The sequence below is a fragment of the Sarcophilus harrisii genome, chromosome 6 (genome assembly GCF_902635505.1).
Source record: "Sarcophilus harrisii chromosome 6, mSarHar1.11, whole genome shotgun sequence".
NCBI lineage: Eukaryota > Metazoa > Chordata > Mammalia > Dasyuromorphia > Dasyuridae > Sarcophilus > Sarcophilus harrisii.
Genome location: NC_045431.1, coordinates 118,750,459 through 118,765,837, shown reverse-complemented (window position 1 = coordinate 118,765,837; position 15,379 = coordinate 118,750,459). Strand labels below are relative to the sequence as shown.

The following is a 15,379-nucleotide window of genomic DNA, read 5'->3' as shown; positions in this document are numbered from 1 at the left end:
CCAGCCCAGCAGATGTGGACGTCGTCACCCGACTGGGGCGGTCGGGATTCGCAAGTGCCTTGGAGGGCTGCTGGTTTACTTGAATCTCGTCAGCAGCCAGAGCGCGGCTACTTGGAATGCTAAGGAGCCGCCTGTGAGAGCTCAGCGCCAAGGAGGATGAGCGGGCCGGAAAAGGGAAGTCCTCACACCGGAAGTGGGTGCTCCCTGAGGACGCATCTCCCCAGCGGGGTGATGGAGGTCCCCAGAGGCGAGGTTCCTTGACCAGATCCAGTGTGGGATCACTGCTGATTTGGGATGCAAAGCACCAGCCCCACCCCGCGCGTGCCCTCCAAGCTGAGCCCCAGGGCGCGCAGGAAATCCCTCCCTTTGTTAAACTCAGAACTGTTCAATGCATGTTAAGCCCAGGGGAAGAAGCGGGGGGAGGGGGGAGAACGAGCGGGGCGCTGGCTGAGTCCCCGTCCTCCCCTCCCCCGGAAGCCGTGCTCGCCCAGGGGGTGCAAGACCACCGTTGTGGAAGCGCGCACAAACTGGCCCTGCGCCTCAGTCCTCACCCCGCGCCTGCCCCCGCCGGCCCCACGGGGAGGAAGCTCTCGGGGGAGGCGCCAGGGAGGACGCAAGGCCTAGGAGCGGAGCCCACGCCCCACGCCCGCAGCTCCCCCGTGGCACGGCGCGTGCCCAGGGCGAAAGCCCCGCACGCAATATCCGCCTTACCCACCATCGCGAGAGCTGAGGCTTCGTTGCCTGGCAACAAGCCGCGGGGGAGACCCGGAGAAGAGGGAATGCGCGGGGATAGGCAGTTATGGGGTTGGGCCGGGGGTGACAGAGATGTCGCCGGGTGAGAGGGCTGAGAAAGGGAGGCTGGGGCGGGGCGGGCCGAGGGGCAATGAGGACTAAGTGAGCACCCCCCCACTCCCCCTTCCTCCCCCCGACCCCAGCCTCCCAGGGGTCTCCGCGAGAAGGGGCCGTAGTGGGAATCTGACCGTCTTCGCCCAACCCCGGGACACCCTCGAGGACCCCGCCGGCGTCCTGGACTTGGGGGGGGCACTTCCGGGCTCGGCGTCGCCCCCCTGGCCCCTTAGGAGAGCGTGAGCCGCCAGCCCGCCGGGGCTGCGGCCGCCTCGGCCAGTGCTGCCCGCCGGCCCCACAGCGGCTGACGGTTTAGCATGCTGGCTGCAGGGATTCCCCTCCCCTCCCCCGCCCCCTCCCCGCAGTGAAAGATGGTCTCGTTTCCGTAAATCGTGCCACGGACTGCAGTTCTGTTACGGAAAAGGGAAGCTGCGTCTCTTCTCCTTTCTGTGTCTAGGCTCCTAAATCATTCTGAGGGGGTAAAGGAGAACAGCGCACCAAAAAAAGGTAAAAGTCAGCCCTGCCCGGGCTTGTTTGAGGCCACGCCCCCTCCCCCAATGTCTTGCCAAGGGGTCAGGAGCCGCCATGAGCCTCCCAGTTCTGGGACGGATGCCATGCATCCTTTCCACCCGGATTTCTTGGGAATCCCCAATAGATCCACCCCGAAGCCAGGTAGGAATGGGCAACAATAGAAGGTATTATGAGTCCCTCCCTCCTCCTTAACTTGTCTTTGCATCGAATAAGATGTCTTTTCATCAAGCAGCCTAATTCCTTTGATGAATTTTGTCAGAAAACAGCAATTTACAGCACTGAACTTAAAACAAATTTTCCTTAAGCATGAAGACTGAATATTTGCACCACTTTACATTAGGAGGACTTAGTGGATTTCCCGCCCACCTCCCTCCAAAAGTAATTAGACTAATAGGCCATGGCAGAGTAATTATTTCCCACCTTGATACCCCCAGTACCTCTTACACGTGTAGATCTTTATAAGTATATGCTTAAGTGGTTTTTGAGTAAAGCAGAATTACGTAACCCACCTCTTTTGCATTCTTGGGAGGATCTCTGTAACATCTTTCCTGATGCCGCTTTCTAATTTCTAAAGTCTTTAGGTAAAATACAACTTTTCTTCTCCATCTCACTCCAGCCCTTCCATTTCACAGGAAGCATTATGCAGCAATCTTGTCCCCCCCTTTTTTTTCTTTGTATCCCCAGGAAGGTTTTATAAAAATGCATTATAGTTGAATTAAAGTGAAATAAGTGGCCTTGCGTCACTGAAAAGATTTCAGTGACATCTTTCCAAATATAGCTTTCCTAAAGTCCTAGATGATATACAACTCACTCTATTCCCTTTAATTATCATGAAATTTGCTATCTGTGGTAAATTAAATGCCTTGAATGCCTGAGTAGGGATCCTAGAAGTTGACTACACTGTACAAACTAAGGAATCCTTAAGGCTGCACAGGGCACATACACATACATATAGTATAGGCTATGGGCTCCTTATGGCATACCTTTAGAGGGTTTAAATTCACTTTTTCTGGAGTGCTAGTTTCTGAGATACTAGTAAAGAGCAGAAAGCAGAAATCGGAATTATTCCTGGGCTCAATGAGAGGCAGTCAAAGAGATCTGTGTATTTCTGTAAATATTTTTCTTCTCAGTTACTGTTATTAATATAGTCAGCTTTTGCATTGAGAACCATAGATAAAAAAAATCGCTTTACATGTGTGTAAAATCCAAAATGCCCCATAGGCAAATGTAGAGCATCCTAAAGGCAAAAGCCAAGATAGTCCTCAATATCATAGTTGCAAAGTTTTATTTTTTCATTCATTCCTACCTAACACATTTTTACTTCCCTTGAAATATTATGCAGTAATTGGAAAAGCACACATAAGCACACAAAAATAATAATGGCTTTAGGGTCAAGGCATCTGCATTTATATCCTGATGTCTAGATTGCTTTGTGATACACTTGAAGAACAGTCTATATCAGAGATTCTCAATCTGGGGCCCACAGGTGTGTGGAAAGATTTCAGGGGGCTTTGAGAACTTGGACAGGAAAAATTTTGTTTTCACAAACCTTTGGTTTCCATTATAACCAGATATTTTATTTTTTGTAAGTACATGTGTATATACACAAGGAGCCCACAGGCTCCTTGCCGAAGGAGTTTATGACAAAGATTAAGAACTAGATGATGTTCTCCAAGGTCCCTGACTCTGATTCTATGAAATAGAAGTGTTCCTTACCATAAATAAATCTAAAAGACAAATTAAAATGTAATTAACTTATACTTGAGTTTATAAATTTACAATGATTTTCTTTTTTAAAAAAATATTTTATTTAAAATATAATTTAATTGGCCTAACTTAAATTTGCAAATTATTATTCAAGAATTTATCCGATTTTACAAAGTAAAATTTTTTCAGATTTAACTACTTTGAATTAGTCCTTCCTAAATTGCTTTTAATATAAGGATTGAAATATTAGGCATCATGGTAGAGTGCTGGGCCTGGATTCAGGAAGACCTGATTTCAAAATCCAGCTTCCCCATTTACTATTTGTGTGACCCTGGGCAATTCAGTTAATCTTTATCTGCATCAATTTCCACAACTGTAAAATGGAGTAAAACCTGTGAAATGCAACAATGTAATTATTGTGAGGATAAAATGAGATATTTGTAAAAGCAATTATCAGTCTAATAGTAGCCACTATATAAATTCTTAATTCCTTCTGCCTTCCCCTTAAAGTAAGATAATATTAAATAAAAACAGACTTTCAACATTCAGAACAGCATTTGTCAGATTTTCCATCAAATGTTGATTATAAAGGAGAAGTAGAAGGATAGTGTGTATATATGTATTTCATTTTTCTTTTTCTTTCTCTTCCCTTCCTTTTTTCCCATTAGAATAAATGCAGGTAATAGATGGAGAGACATGGCTGGACTGGACTAGCTTAAACTGGGGAAACTGAATTGGCCTGGGAAAAATTGAGGTTTGCAAGTTTCCCAGACTGCAATCATCTGTGCCTTTATCCTGTCCTTTGACTACCTAAGTACCCTGTTCCATCATTCAAACAATATTTTCATTCTGTACTGACTCCCAAAGTAATTTAGTTAAATTACCTTATGCCAAGGTGTGTATAAGGCTTATTACCCTTAAGGAATTTTTATTTCAAAAGAGTTTGTTTTGTTTTGTTTTTAAACTCCAAGGAATCTAATTGGTAGATTTTTTTCTCTCTAACTTTGCTAGGCTGGACAACTCATTTCACTTGTCTGTAGGCCATATAATCCATCTTTCTACCCTTGCCTAGTTTAGAAGGAAACATAATAAATGGACTCAGCCAGCAATGTTAACATACACTATCCACTTATCTACTTCATGTTTGTCAGGTGCTATAAATATACCACAAAGGTTCAATAAAAGTTAATTCTAAAGAAGTTTGGGTCAGTAGAACAAACCTCAGGTAAATGAAACTTCAAATCACCGATGCAATATACATGGAGGGTTTCCTGTACACTATCCTGTGTCATTATAAATCATTAACTTAAAAACTATATATTCTAGGTTGTTTTAGGCACAAAAATTCTCCATCTCAGTATTTTCTGTTCATATTTAGAATCGTAGCAGAATAAAGGTAAGTAGAATCCATAGTCATGAAAGGATATCAAGAACTTAATGATGATCATTGTTTGGCATGTTAATTCACTATCTCTCCTTTCATGGGTGTTAAGAGAGTAAGGACATCTAAGAGTGTGTTTCAGGTCTTGAAAAAAGGCAGATGTCCCCTGCCTGTTCAGCTGGCTGAAGAAATTACAAGAGAGAGGGCTAGTGCTAAATCTTAACAGGTACAAGTTTAGCATGTAGGGAGCCTGCTGACAGTCTGACATCTTGAGAGAGTTTTCTGATAGTTTTCTGAGTCCCCTGAGTCTCCTCAGGGGGAGAAAGAAATCAATACACCAGAGCTTGGGAATAGACATAGGTAGTGGCAAGTGGCAAGGAGCCCAAGTTGTTGAATTGTACAGAAGAAGCAATGTTTATTCAGTTTAAAATTTTATCAGTCTATGTGACTGGAACAAAACTGATCTGACACCCACAAACTGATCTGCATCTATGGGAATCTCCTTTTCATAGGCACAGATCTTTGGACTTTCTGAACACTTCAAAATATTTTCATTTTCTCAAAATCCTCCCTGTACAATTCACACCAACACCTTAAATTTCATTTTGTTTACAATATTTTCTCAAAGTATGTTTTTAAAATATTAATTCATATGTACATAAATTAATTAAAGAGATTATGTACATATATGTGTATATAACTTTACATTTTGTTTGTGTGCATGTCTTCCCCAGTTTATTATGAACTCCTTAAGGAAGTTGTGGGAGAAGTAGCCTTTATTTATATTTCCAGCATTTAGCACGGTGCCTGGTATATTAACTTAATAAATCACTTGTTTGCTAACTAGATTATAAGCTGCTTGTAGGTGGAGACTGTGTCTAATGCCTAGTATGGCATTGTATACATGACTAATAATGAATATTGCTTAAATAATGACCTAGGACTCTGAGATACTGTTTGATCTCCAAAGGCTCTTTTAGCTCCAAAGGTCTGACTGTTATATGTATTCCTGAAAACAGATTTGCTTTTTCTAGGCAGAAGTAGGTGGTTAGTATTTCTACAATGTGGGGGAGAGCTCTTGAAATCAATGAAAAGATGTAAACTATTTAGAATATTTTAAATATACCAGAAGAAATTTTTTAATGTTTGAGTTCCCAAATTGTTTTTGTTTTTGTAATATAGCTAACGTATACATGTTAACAATTTATTGTCTAAGTAAAAATGCTACTAAAAAAGTAGTTTTTCCTTGTTTTCTCTTTTAAATAAAGCTGTCATGCCACAAGTATATTATGGGTTCTTTATCCTCAATTCGAGTTTATTATGATTCTTAGGTAATTAGACTATTCCTTGTCACCCATGCAATAAAAATTCAGTATATTAGCTAGATTACAGAGTTTGTCATTTTTGCTTTGTAGAACATGTCTCTACACCAGAAACAGAAAATCAAAACCAGCCACAATCAGCGTTAAAAGTGAGTCAATTTCATATTTCAAAACGCAATTTTTTTCAAGATTTGCATTAGTTTCTAGATAGCTCTATTTGTACCTTTTTTTTTTTTGCTTTAGATAAAAATGTTTAGAATAAATGTTCCACTTTTGATTGTGTATACTGAACTTTATTTAATCATCTCTTATTTCTCCATTTTCTTTACTCCTAAACTTATCCTTTGTCCTTACAATGAGCTCTAATCCTAGCACGGGCTAGGACCCCTATTCTGGCTATACTCTCTATCTTTACTAATCTTATTTAGTGAATCAGTTAAATTCTATGCTATATTCCATTCTCAAATCACTTGCTGCACTCTCCTATTGCCAATCACAACTCAATAATACCTCCACTATTTGCCTTCTCTTACTGTGCAGCTGTGCTCATTAAGTCCATCATAAATTTATTATTCTATATCAAGACTGTGTGCCTTCATTGTAGCAAAGCAATTTTTTTGTTCTTCTCTAATTGATCCCTATCCCATTTACTAGTCTTTTCAGACACTTTGTTCCAAACTCCCATTTTCTTATGTTGTGGTTGAGTTCTGTCCTAGGCTCTCTTTTCTCTGTATTTTTTTCACTTGTTGATCTCTTCAGCATCTATGGGTTCATTTATTATCTGAAGCAGATGATTCTCAGATTTATATATCTAGTACTGTGTATCCTGAGATACAGTCCCTCTTCACAAACACAAACCAACTGGAACTTAGGTATACAAACTTGATGTCATCTTTTGAGTATGGAATTCTCATTCACCTCAGTTAATCAATTGCCAAATCTTGTTATTTACATCTCCACAATATCTAATACATCTTCTTCTATTTATAAAGCCACCACCTTCATTTAGGTTCTATTAGCCTCCTTTGGGGGGTGTCAGCTCTCAAGTCATCAGTCTGGCACAACACTCCATCACCTACCTGTCTCCAACCCTTTTCATTGGCTGCCTTCCATTCTAGAACGGTCCTGCTCATTACTTCTGCCTCTTGGAGTCCTTGGTTGTCTCTGAGACTCAGCTTAAATTCTACTTAGAGTAGAAGGCCTTTCCTAGTGGCTCCCTCCGAGGTTATTTTGTGCAGTATTTTATTTGTATTATATTTTGTATGGTGTAAATTCCTTAGGGAGGGATGTTTTGTGTTCTTATATCCCATAGGACATGACATAAAGTCAGCCTTTAACAAATCAATTTATCATGGTTATAGTATTGTCCTAGTGGCCAGAGTGCTATTGTCCCTGATAGACAACTTTCAGTCTTTGCTCATTTATCAGCATAAATAATTCTGCATAAACTACAAATATATAATCAGTATAAATAAATCACTTTAGGCCCTGAAAAGTGTACTAGGCTTGGAATCAGAGACTGTGGATTTAAATTTTAGCTCTGCTCCTCATTCCCAGTTGACCTGGAGCTTTCATTTACCCTCCATGAGATATACAGTTTCCTTGTTAAGTGAAGAGCTTTTACTAGATCACCTCAAAGCCTTCCTCTAACTTCGTCTGTATTTATATCTAGAAGAAATGTAATTTTGATACTCATATTAATTACAGGCCCTGCAACACCAACTGGAATCATTTCAGGCTCTCCGCATGCAAACTTTACAAAATGTTAGTATGGTATGTTGTATTTTTTCTAATTTTCTAAGTTCTGTATTATGTTCAGATATAAAACACCATTAGTGGGAAGATGAGTCTGACTCTCCCTTTTACAGCTTGTATGACCTTGGGCAAATCATCTCACTCATCTTTACAATGTGGAGGTAGTATAGACTAGGTAACCTCTAAAAATGTCCTCTTAATTTTCTGAGCACATATGAGACATTTCTAATTTCTTAATGGAATAATTAAGTTGAAAATGAATGTCCAGAATAAACTAGGGCATCTGGAGCCTACATGACAATTCTTAAACTTTCTTGGTTAAATGAAACAGCTTTTTCTGTCATTTTTGAATTGAGGATATAGATATTCCAATGTTGTTTTCTTAAAGTATGTTCATGATGCTATCTTGGTCCTTAGATTTCATTAAAAAGGGCATCAAAGATAAAGGATAGAAGATTTCTTAGTTCAAGCCAATGCTACATTATGCCTTTAATATATTTATTCTAAAGTAATAAGAACATTTTCTAAAAATTGAACTTCCAGAAAATATTTGACTTAATAAAAATTTCACATTGTATAAATTAAAATTTTATAATTTATAAAGAAATTATTCAAGAGAAAAGTAACTTGGAAATTGCTTTGCAATTTATGTTCTTTCATATAAAAGGAATGAATGTTTATGAACTATAATTTTATATACCTTTCAAATCTGTCATTATAAGCAGTATTCTTGCATATATATAATTTTCTGAATCTGAAAACTCTTGATATTTTTTATTTCCTTTTAAAGGTACAATCTGAAATTAGTGAAATTCTGAATAAAAGTATTATTGATGTAGAGAGTCCGCCACAATTTGGTACAGAAAAGACAAACAAGAAACCTGTTGAGAAATTTATGGTAAGTTTTTCTTTGAATAATTTCTGTAAGCTTATTGGAATTTCAGAGAATTGTCTGCCAATATAGTTTCACTGTTCACTTTCACCTTGATTTTCCTCTTCTTAATAGGAAGAACAAACTGTCAGAACATTATATAAGGACAGTCAAGGCCAAAAGATGTTAAAGCAGGTGAGTCCATTGTTAGGTAAACCTTCCCTGTGCATAGACTTGGTTTTGAGCTGAGTGAATAGGAGTTCCTAACAATCTTATTTTGTGCAACATAACTGTGCTAGAGATGTAAAGCATGCTAGAGATATAAAGACAAAACAGTTCTTGTCTTCAAGGAGTTTACAATCCATTGAAGGCTCTCTTTTGAGAGTTTAACCAATCTGAAGGCTTATTTACAAATCCTTCTATATTCCTTTTGGAAGTCTTAACTTCATCCAAATTAAGAAATATGACATTAGCATATTCTTAAGGCCATCGTCTTTGTTATATCTTGGCATATAGGTAAGGAAACAGCTTACCAGATATGTTACTGAGGCTGATAAGAATTTAGGCCATGAGTCAATACTGAGGACAGTTCTAACTTAACTGTCTTCATGAAGAAATAACCTTTTATGACTGTGGTTGTTGAGTCATCTCAGTGGTTTCCAACTCTCCATGACTCCATTCTGCTTCAAGGAAATTACACATATACAAATAAAAATAATAAAGAAATGATTGAGACAGAATATTTGGGGACACTATGAGGGAAAAGTAAGAATGTTTTCACCTATACAATCAGGCAGAGCTTCATGGAGTTGGAGGTGTTAAGACTCCTGAAAGGGAGATATGAATAGACAATGAATTTCAGGGATGAATGGATACCCTGCATGAGTACAAGTAGTGCAGTTTGGCTGGAATACGAAGGGATATTGAGGGAAGACTGTGGATAGGAGTTGAGAATTTGTATTCTATGGGAAATAGTGAACTACTGAACATTTTTGAGGAGGGGAGTAATGTGATCAGCCTTAGAATATTTTGTAGCTATGTGAAAGATTAGAAAGGGAAGAACCTAGAAGCAGGGATACCAGTCAGGAAGCTATTATAGGAATCTAGATAATATAAGAAATCAACTTTAAGCTAAAGTGGTAATATTATTAATGGTGGGTAGAATGGATAAAAGAAATATGGAGAAATTGAATGATTTGATATCTGATTCAAAAGAGGGTTCAATGAGGGAGAAGGAAAAGTATCACTAAGAGATTTCAAGCCTAGATGAAGCTATCAACCAAACTGGGAAACCTGAAAGGTTTAGGGAAGATAATTTTGAACAAATTGAATTGAAAGTGCCAGCAGGATATCAGGCAATTAGAGATGCAAAGCTTTTCAATTCTGCAAAAATTACATATTCCACATCATTTTTCAGATTCCTAATATTTTAAAATTTTTACTGACCAAAAATCTTTATTTAAATCCAACTCTAATAGTTCAATTTAAATTAGTTTCTTCTTGCTTTAGTTTCAGGTAAAATAAAAATTATTCTCCTTTAAGGGAATTTTTTATAGGTGAAGAAAACCACCTCTTTTTTTCCATCACTCACATTTACATAGTGCATTAAGGTTTGCAAAGCATCCTGGCAACAACCCTGGAACATATTAATAATTCTTATCTCCACTTTAAAGAGAACTGAGGCTCAGGAAAAATATGTGACTTGCTCAGAACTAGTATAATGCATAAAATGAACACAGCTTCAAAATGGTACTCTGCTTACCATATGCTATTTCTTGTGGTTGTCATCATCTAGTAACAAATATCATATAATTGACACTAAACATCCCTTTTTCCTAGTCAAGTAATTGTTCCCATTGCTCTTCTTTACACTCATATTACTCATGTCTTTTTAAAATGTAACACCAAAAGCAAACAATAAGATGATATGAAAGACAATAAAATTAAATCAGGCAACAATCAACTTACCCTTCTATGCTTTAGGATTTTCCAGGAAGCCAGAGTAAGGAGAGTTTCTGTTGCTTTAAGGAAATGTTTGACATTTTTCTGTTTTCTGTTCCCCCTTGTTAATGGAGGATATTTTATAGTAAATAGAAAAATGTGCAGGGTATTTTGAATGAAAGGGAGATAGTCTGGCTGATATAAAGTGGGAAGCTATATCGAATGGACCTTTATAGCATGCTTTTTCTATCAGCCTACAGAGAATACAGAAGAAATCCTCCCGAAGAAGAAAATTAATCTTTTTGAGGAGTCCAGTACTATTCATTCTGTAGGGGAAAAATCCAGTTCTGTCACTGGCAATAGTGTCTCCCATGGTGTAACTACTCCATCTCAGGTCATTTCTAAGAACATATCAACTTTGACAAACCAAACAAATAGATCAACTGTAAGCCCAAACATGAATACCTTGGAAAAATCAAACTTACTCAAGAATTGCAATGACTTTTATAGTTTCCTATCTTACATAAATCAAAGTCTGTCTTCTGTCAATACAGCTTTTCCAACTGAATCTAAATGTACTATGCCTCTCCTCAAAGAAGACTATGGTGGAAACTTAGATGATGTTTGCTATGCAATCAAAAAAATGAAAGATGAGCTTCAAAGATCACATGAAAGGGAACTAACTCTTGCAAAGGAACTTCATAAGCTAAAGATTGGTACAGATGTTCAGAGTAATGGTTCAAATATTCCATTTTCTACAAAATTGGAAAAAAATGAATCTATTAAGAAAGAAAATATAGGTGGCGAAGTAAATGAGGACATAAAATCAAGCAGAATTTCGGAGTTGGAGGCATTAGTAAACAAATTGATTCCACTAGGGGAAACAATGTCAAAATTTTGTACTAATTATTGTCAGAATTGTCAAAACTTATCTGAGAATGAGACTACAGCAAATTTTAACTCCATTGCTATACAAAGTGAAGTAAAGAGTGAGAAAAAAAATAAGGAAATTTCTAACACTGACATAATTAAATATTCACAATTGGATTCTAGCAATCTAAAAGATACATCATCATTAATTGACCAAACAGAACGTGAAATGAAAGATAAAGAAAAGCAACTGTTTGAGTTATATCAAGGATCACTAAAGCTTGAAAATGAGAAGTCATTAAAAATCAATCCAGTAACTGACCAATATGTTGCAAAAATTCAGTATTTACAGAATTATCTTAAAGAATCTGTGGAAGTACAGAAGAAAGTACTAGGACTGGAAAATGAAAATCTTGACCTAAAGACAAAAATAAAACCCATGGTTTATACCATACAGTCCCTGATGCAAAAAAATTCAACTTATCAAAATCAATTTAGGGATTTAGTTGAAGACAAGAAAACCATTCAGGCTAAATTAAGTAAAGCAGAAGAAGATAATAAAGAATGTATTGTTGAACTGAAAAGAATAATACGGAAGTATAGTGAACTCCAAAATGTCAATAAAATTCTAGAAGAAAAAAATGGTCAACTCTGTTTGGAGATACAACATATGGTTGAATTAATAAATCAGTTAAAAATTAAAGAGGAGAAAACTCAAAATGATATGATTCTTGTCAATCATGAAATGACTCGATTGACAGTGGAACTGGAATCTCTGAAAACAAGTAATTCAGTGTTACAAAATGATAAACAGATGCTGGAAAGAAAAGCATGCCAGCTTCAAAAAGAAAATAGCTCACTTGAACATGAACTAAAAGGAAGTCATTTGGAGATACTGCAACTAAAAGAAAAAGAGAGAATAACAAAATCTGATCAAGAGTCTCTTCTACAAATGATACAGAGTGCTAAAAATGAAAAGCTTAATCTTGAAGCCTCATTACATGAATCTACAGCTGCCAGACAGATAATAGAGAAAGAAGTTGAAAAAATCCAGTCCTACCAATGTGATGCAAAAGAGAAGTTTCAAGTTGAACTTCAAAATGCAATATCCAAAGCCACCTTTTTTAAGAATGGCATGTCTGAAATGGGCAAGGAATGTGAGAAGTTATCCAAAATGGTCAAGGGTCTTCAATCAGATAATCAAGTTCTAAAAGAAGAACTAAAGAAGCATACCCAAGAAAATCTACAATTTGCAAAGAACATCAGTAGGTTAACTGAAGACAAGGTGCTTTTAGAAAACTATTTAAGAACAGTAGAAAATGAAAGGGATAGTTTGCAATTTGAGGTGAAGCGCCAACGAGATTACTTTACCTCAGGTAAAGTATTTTCAAATAAACATCGTGAGCTGACTCAGCTGACTTATGTAGCAAGAAGTGAACACTGTCATTTTGATAACTAGTGATACTTAGGAAAAAAAATTTAATTTTAGGAATATTTTAGAGCATGATCTATAAAGTATATAGTATTGGATTAATATAGTTATATTTAAGTTTGATACGCAAAATTGAGCATTTTATAGTAATAATAACATTGGATTACAAAGTGCTTTACAAATTAAATATCAAATAAGCATCATCCAATATAATCCTAACAATCCCATAATGCCGTCAAGGCAAGACATTCTTATTTTGCAGATGAGTGGTTAAGTGACCTGCCTAAGATCTTATGGCTAATATTTCTAAGACTTCAGATTCTGAACCTACTCCATTGTGCTTCTCCACTTCTACAACATAAGAAGACAGTTTCTCACTGAGGGAAATTTTAACATTTTAAGAATTAAGATGTAATAGATTAAGAATTTTGCCATTCTAATTAAATCCATATTCACATCATATACATGCAAAGAATCTTTGGGATGTTGCATTTAGGGTTTTTTTTCTTTAAATTATCCTAAAATGTAATTTCTAAAAACTCCCATTTTAAAATAAAACTCTTTTTTTTTCCCTCCCAGGCATATCATCTAAACTACATCACTCTCATTCTTTCAAGAAATGTTAATAAATATTTGTGATCAATTAAAAAAAAAACCTTTGTCTATGTACTTTGTTCCCTCAATAATTTAGTTACATCTGGGGGTTTGGTTTATCTTTCCAGTTATAAGTAACATCAATTGAGTTCCAACTTTTTCTTTCTCCTTCCCTCCTTTTCCTAAAAAAGTAAGCAAATTTATATAGTTATATACATGCAATCACGTAAAACATATTTCCATGTTAATCATATTCTGAAAGAAGAAACGAAAGGGAAAAAACAAGATTTGGAAAAAATAAAATGAAAATAGTATGCTTCAATCTGCATTCAGAGTTCAACAGTTCTTTCTCTTGATATAGGTAGCATTTTCCATCATAAATTCTTTGGAATTATTTTGGATTATATTGGTGAAAAGAGCTAGGGCATTCATAGTTGATCATTATGCAGTATTGTTATATCATTACACAGTGTTGTTACTTTGTACAATATTCTGGTTCTCTTCACTTCCCTTTGCATCAGTTCATGTAAGGCTTTCCATGTTTTTCTGAAATTCATCTGCTCATCATTTCTTCTATCACAATAGTTAGTATTCTCTTACATTCATATACCACAGCTTGTTTAGCCATTCCTCAATTGATGGGTATCCCCTCAAATTTTAATTTTTGCCACCACAAAAAGAACTATTAATATTTTTGTGCATTTGGTCCTTTCCTCTTTTTTATGATCTCTTTAGGATACAGTTCTAGGTGCAGAGTTTGGTTGCCTTTTGGGCATAGTTCCAAATTGCTCTCTAGAATGGTTGGATCAGTTCACAATTCCAACAATGTTATTAGTGTCCCAATTTTCCCATATTCCCCCCAACATTATCTTTTCCTGTCATTTTAGCCAATCTGATAGGTGTGATAGGTATCTCAGAGTTCTTTTAATTTGCATTTCTCTGTTCAAAAATTATTTTGAGCATTCATATGGCTATAGGTAGCTTTGAATTTCTTCATCTGGAAACTGCCTCTTCATATCATTTGACCATTTATCAATTGAGGAATAACTTGTATTAAAAAATTTAGCTCAGTTCTCTATATATTGGAGAAATGAGGCTTTTATCAGAGACACATGCTGTAAAGATTGTTTTCAGCTTTCTGTTTTCCTTTCGATCTTGGTGCAATAGTTTTATGTAAAAACTGTTTAATAAAATCAAAATTAACCTATTTCATATTTGGTAATGCTTTCTGTCTCTTGTTTGGTTATGAATTCTTCCCTTCTCCATAGATCTAACAAGTAAATTATTCCTTGCTTTCCTAATATGCTTATGCCACCACCCTATATGTGTAAATTCATGTACTCATTTTGATCTTATCTTGCTATATACAATGTAAAATGTTGATCTATACCTAGTTTCTGTCATATTTTGCAGGTCTCCCAGTAATTTTTGTTAGCAAGAGGCTGGTTTATCAAATACTAAGTTATTATGGTCATTTACTGCTGGCTTGTATACCTAATCTATTCCACTGATCAACCATTTTATTTCCTAGCCAGAATCGATTAGTTTGAATAGTTGCCACTTCATAATATGGTTTGAAAACTGATACTGCTAAGCCAATTCCTTTGCATTTGTTTTACTGTCTAGATATTCTGATCCTTTTGTTCTTCCAGATGAATTCTGTTTTTTCTAGCTCTAGAAAATAATTTTTGGTATTTGATAAGTCACTGAATAAGTAAATTAGTTTAGGCAGAATAATCACTTCTGTTATATTTGCTTGGTCTACCTATAAATAGTTAATATTTTTTCAGTTATTTAGATCTGAATTTATTTGTATGAAGTGTTTTGTAATTATGTTCATATAGTTCCTGGGTTTATTTTGGCAGATAAGACTACCAAATATTTGATATCGTTTTTAGTTAATTTTAAATGGAATTTCTCTTTATATCTTCTTGCTGCTGGACTTTGTGGATAATGAGTAAAAATGCTGGTGATTTATATGGGTTTATTTTATATCCTATATCTTTGCTAGTTATTAGTTTTTTAGATGAGTCTCTTAAGATGTAAGTGTACCATTATATTGTCTGCACATAATGATAGTTTTATTTCCTCATTGCCTAGTCTAATTTCTTCAATTTCTTTTTGCTCCC

The 15,379-nt window shown here is 36.4% G+C and overlaps 1 protein-coding gene across 1 annotated transcript; it reads left to right on the top strand.

Moving 5' to 3' along the window:
• Positions 1-392: 392 nt before the first annotated feature.
• On the top strand, positions 393-13,311 carry CCDC110 (coiled-coil domain containing 110). Its single transcript, XM_031943524.1, has 8 exons — positions 393-835; positions 1,304-1,518; positions 5,881-5,936; positions 7,495-7,560; positions 8,333-8,440; positions 8,549-8,608; positions 10,608-12,600; positions 13,236-13,311. Exons 1-8 carry the CDS (start codon positions 393-395, stop codon positions 13,280-13,282), a joined length of 2,988 nt encoding a protein of 995 aa, XP_031799384.1. The 3' UTR covers positions 13,283-13,311.
• Positions 13,312-15,379: the final 2,068 nt, after the last annotated feature.

What these genes read in the sequence shown, in the direction of transcription:
- CCDC110 (XM_031943524.1), top strand. Translation starts at nt 393, where the DNA reads ATGTTAAGCCCAGGGGAAGAAGCGGGGGGAGGGGGGAGAACGAGCGGG. An exon ending in TAGATCCACCCCGAAGCCAG is followed by an intron (nt 1,519 to 5,880) that starts GTAGGAATGGGC and finishes TTTGCTTTGTAG; the next exon opens with AACATGTCTCTACACCAGAA. An exon ending in GCCAAAAGATGTTAAAGCAG is followed by an intron (nt 8,609 to 10,607) that starts GTGAGTCCATTG and finishes TTTTTCTATCAG; the next exon opens with CCTACAGAGAATACAGAAGA.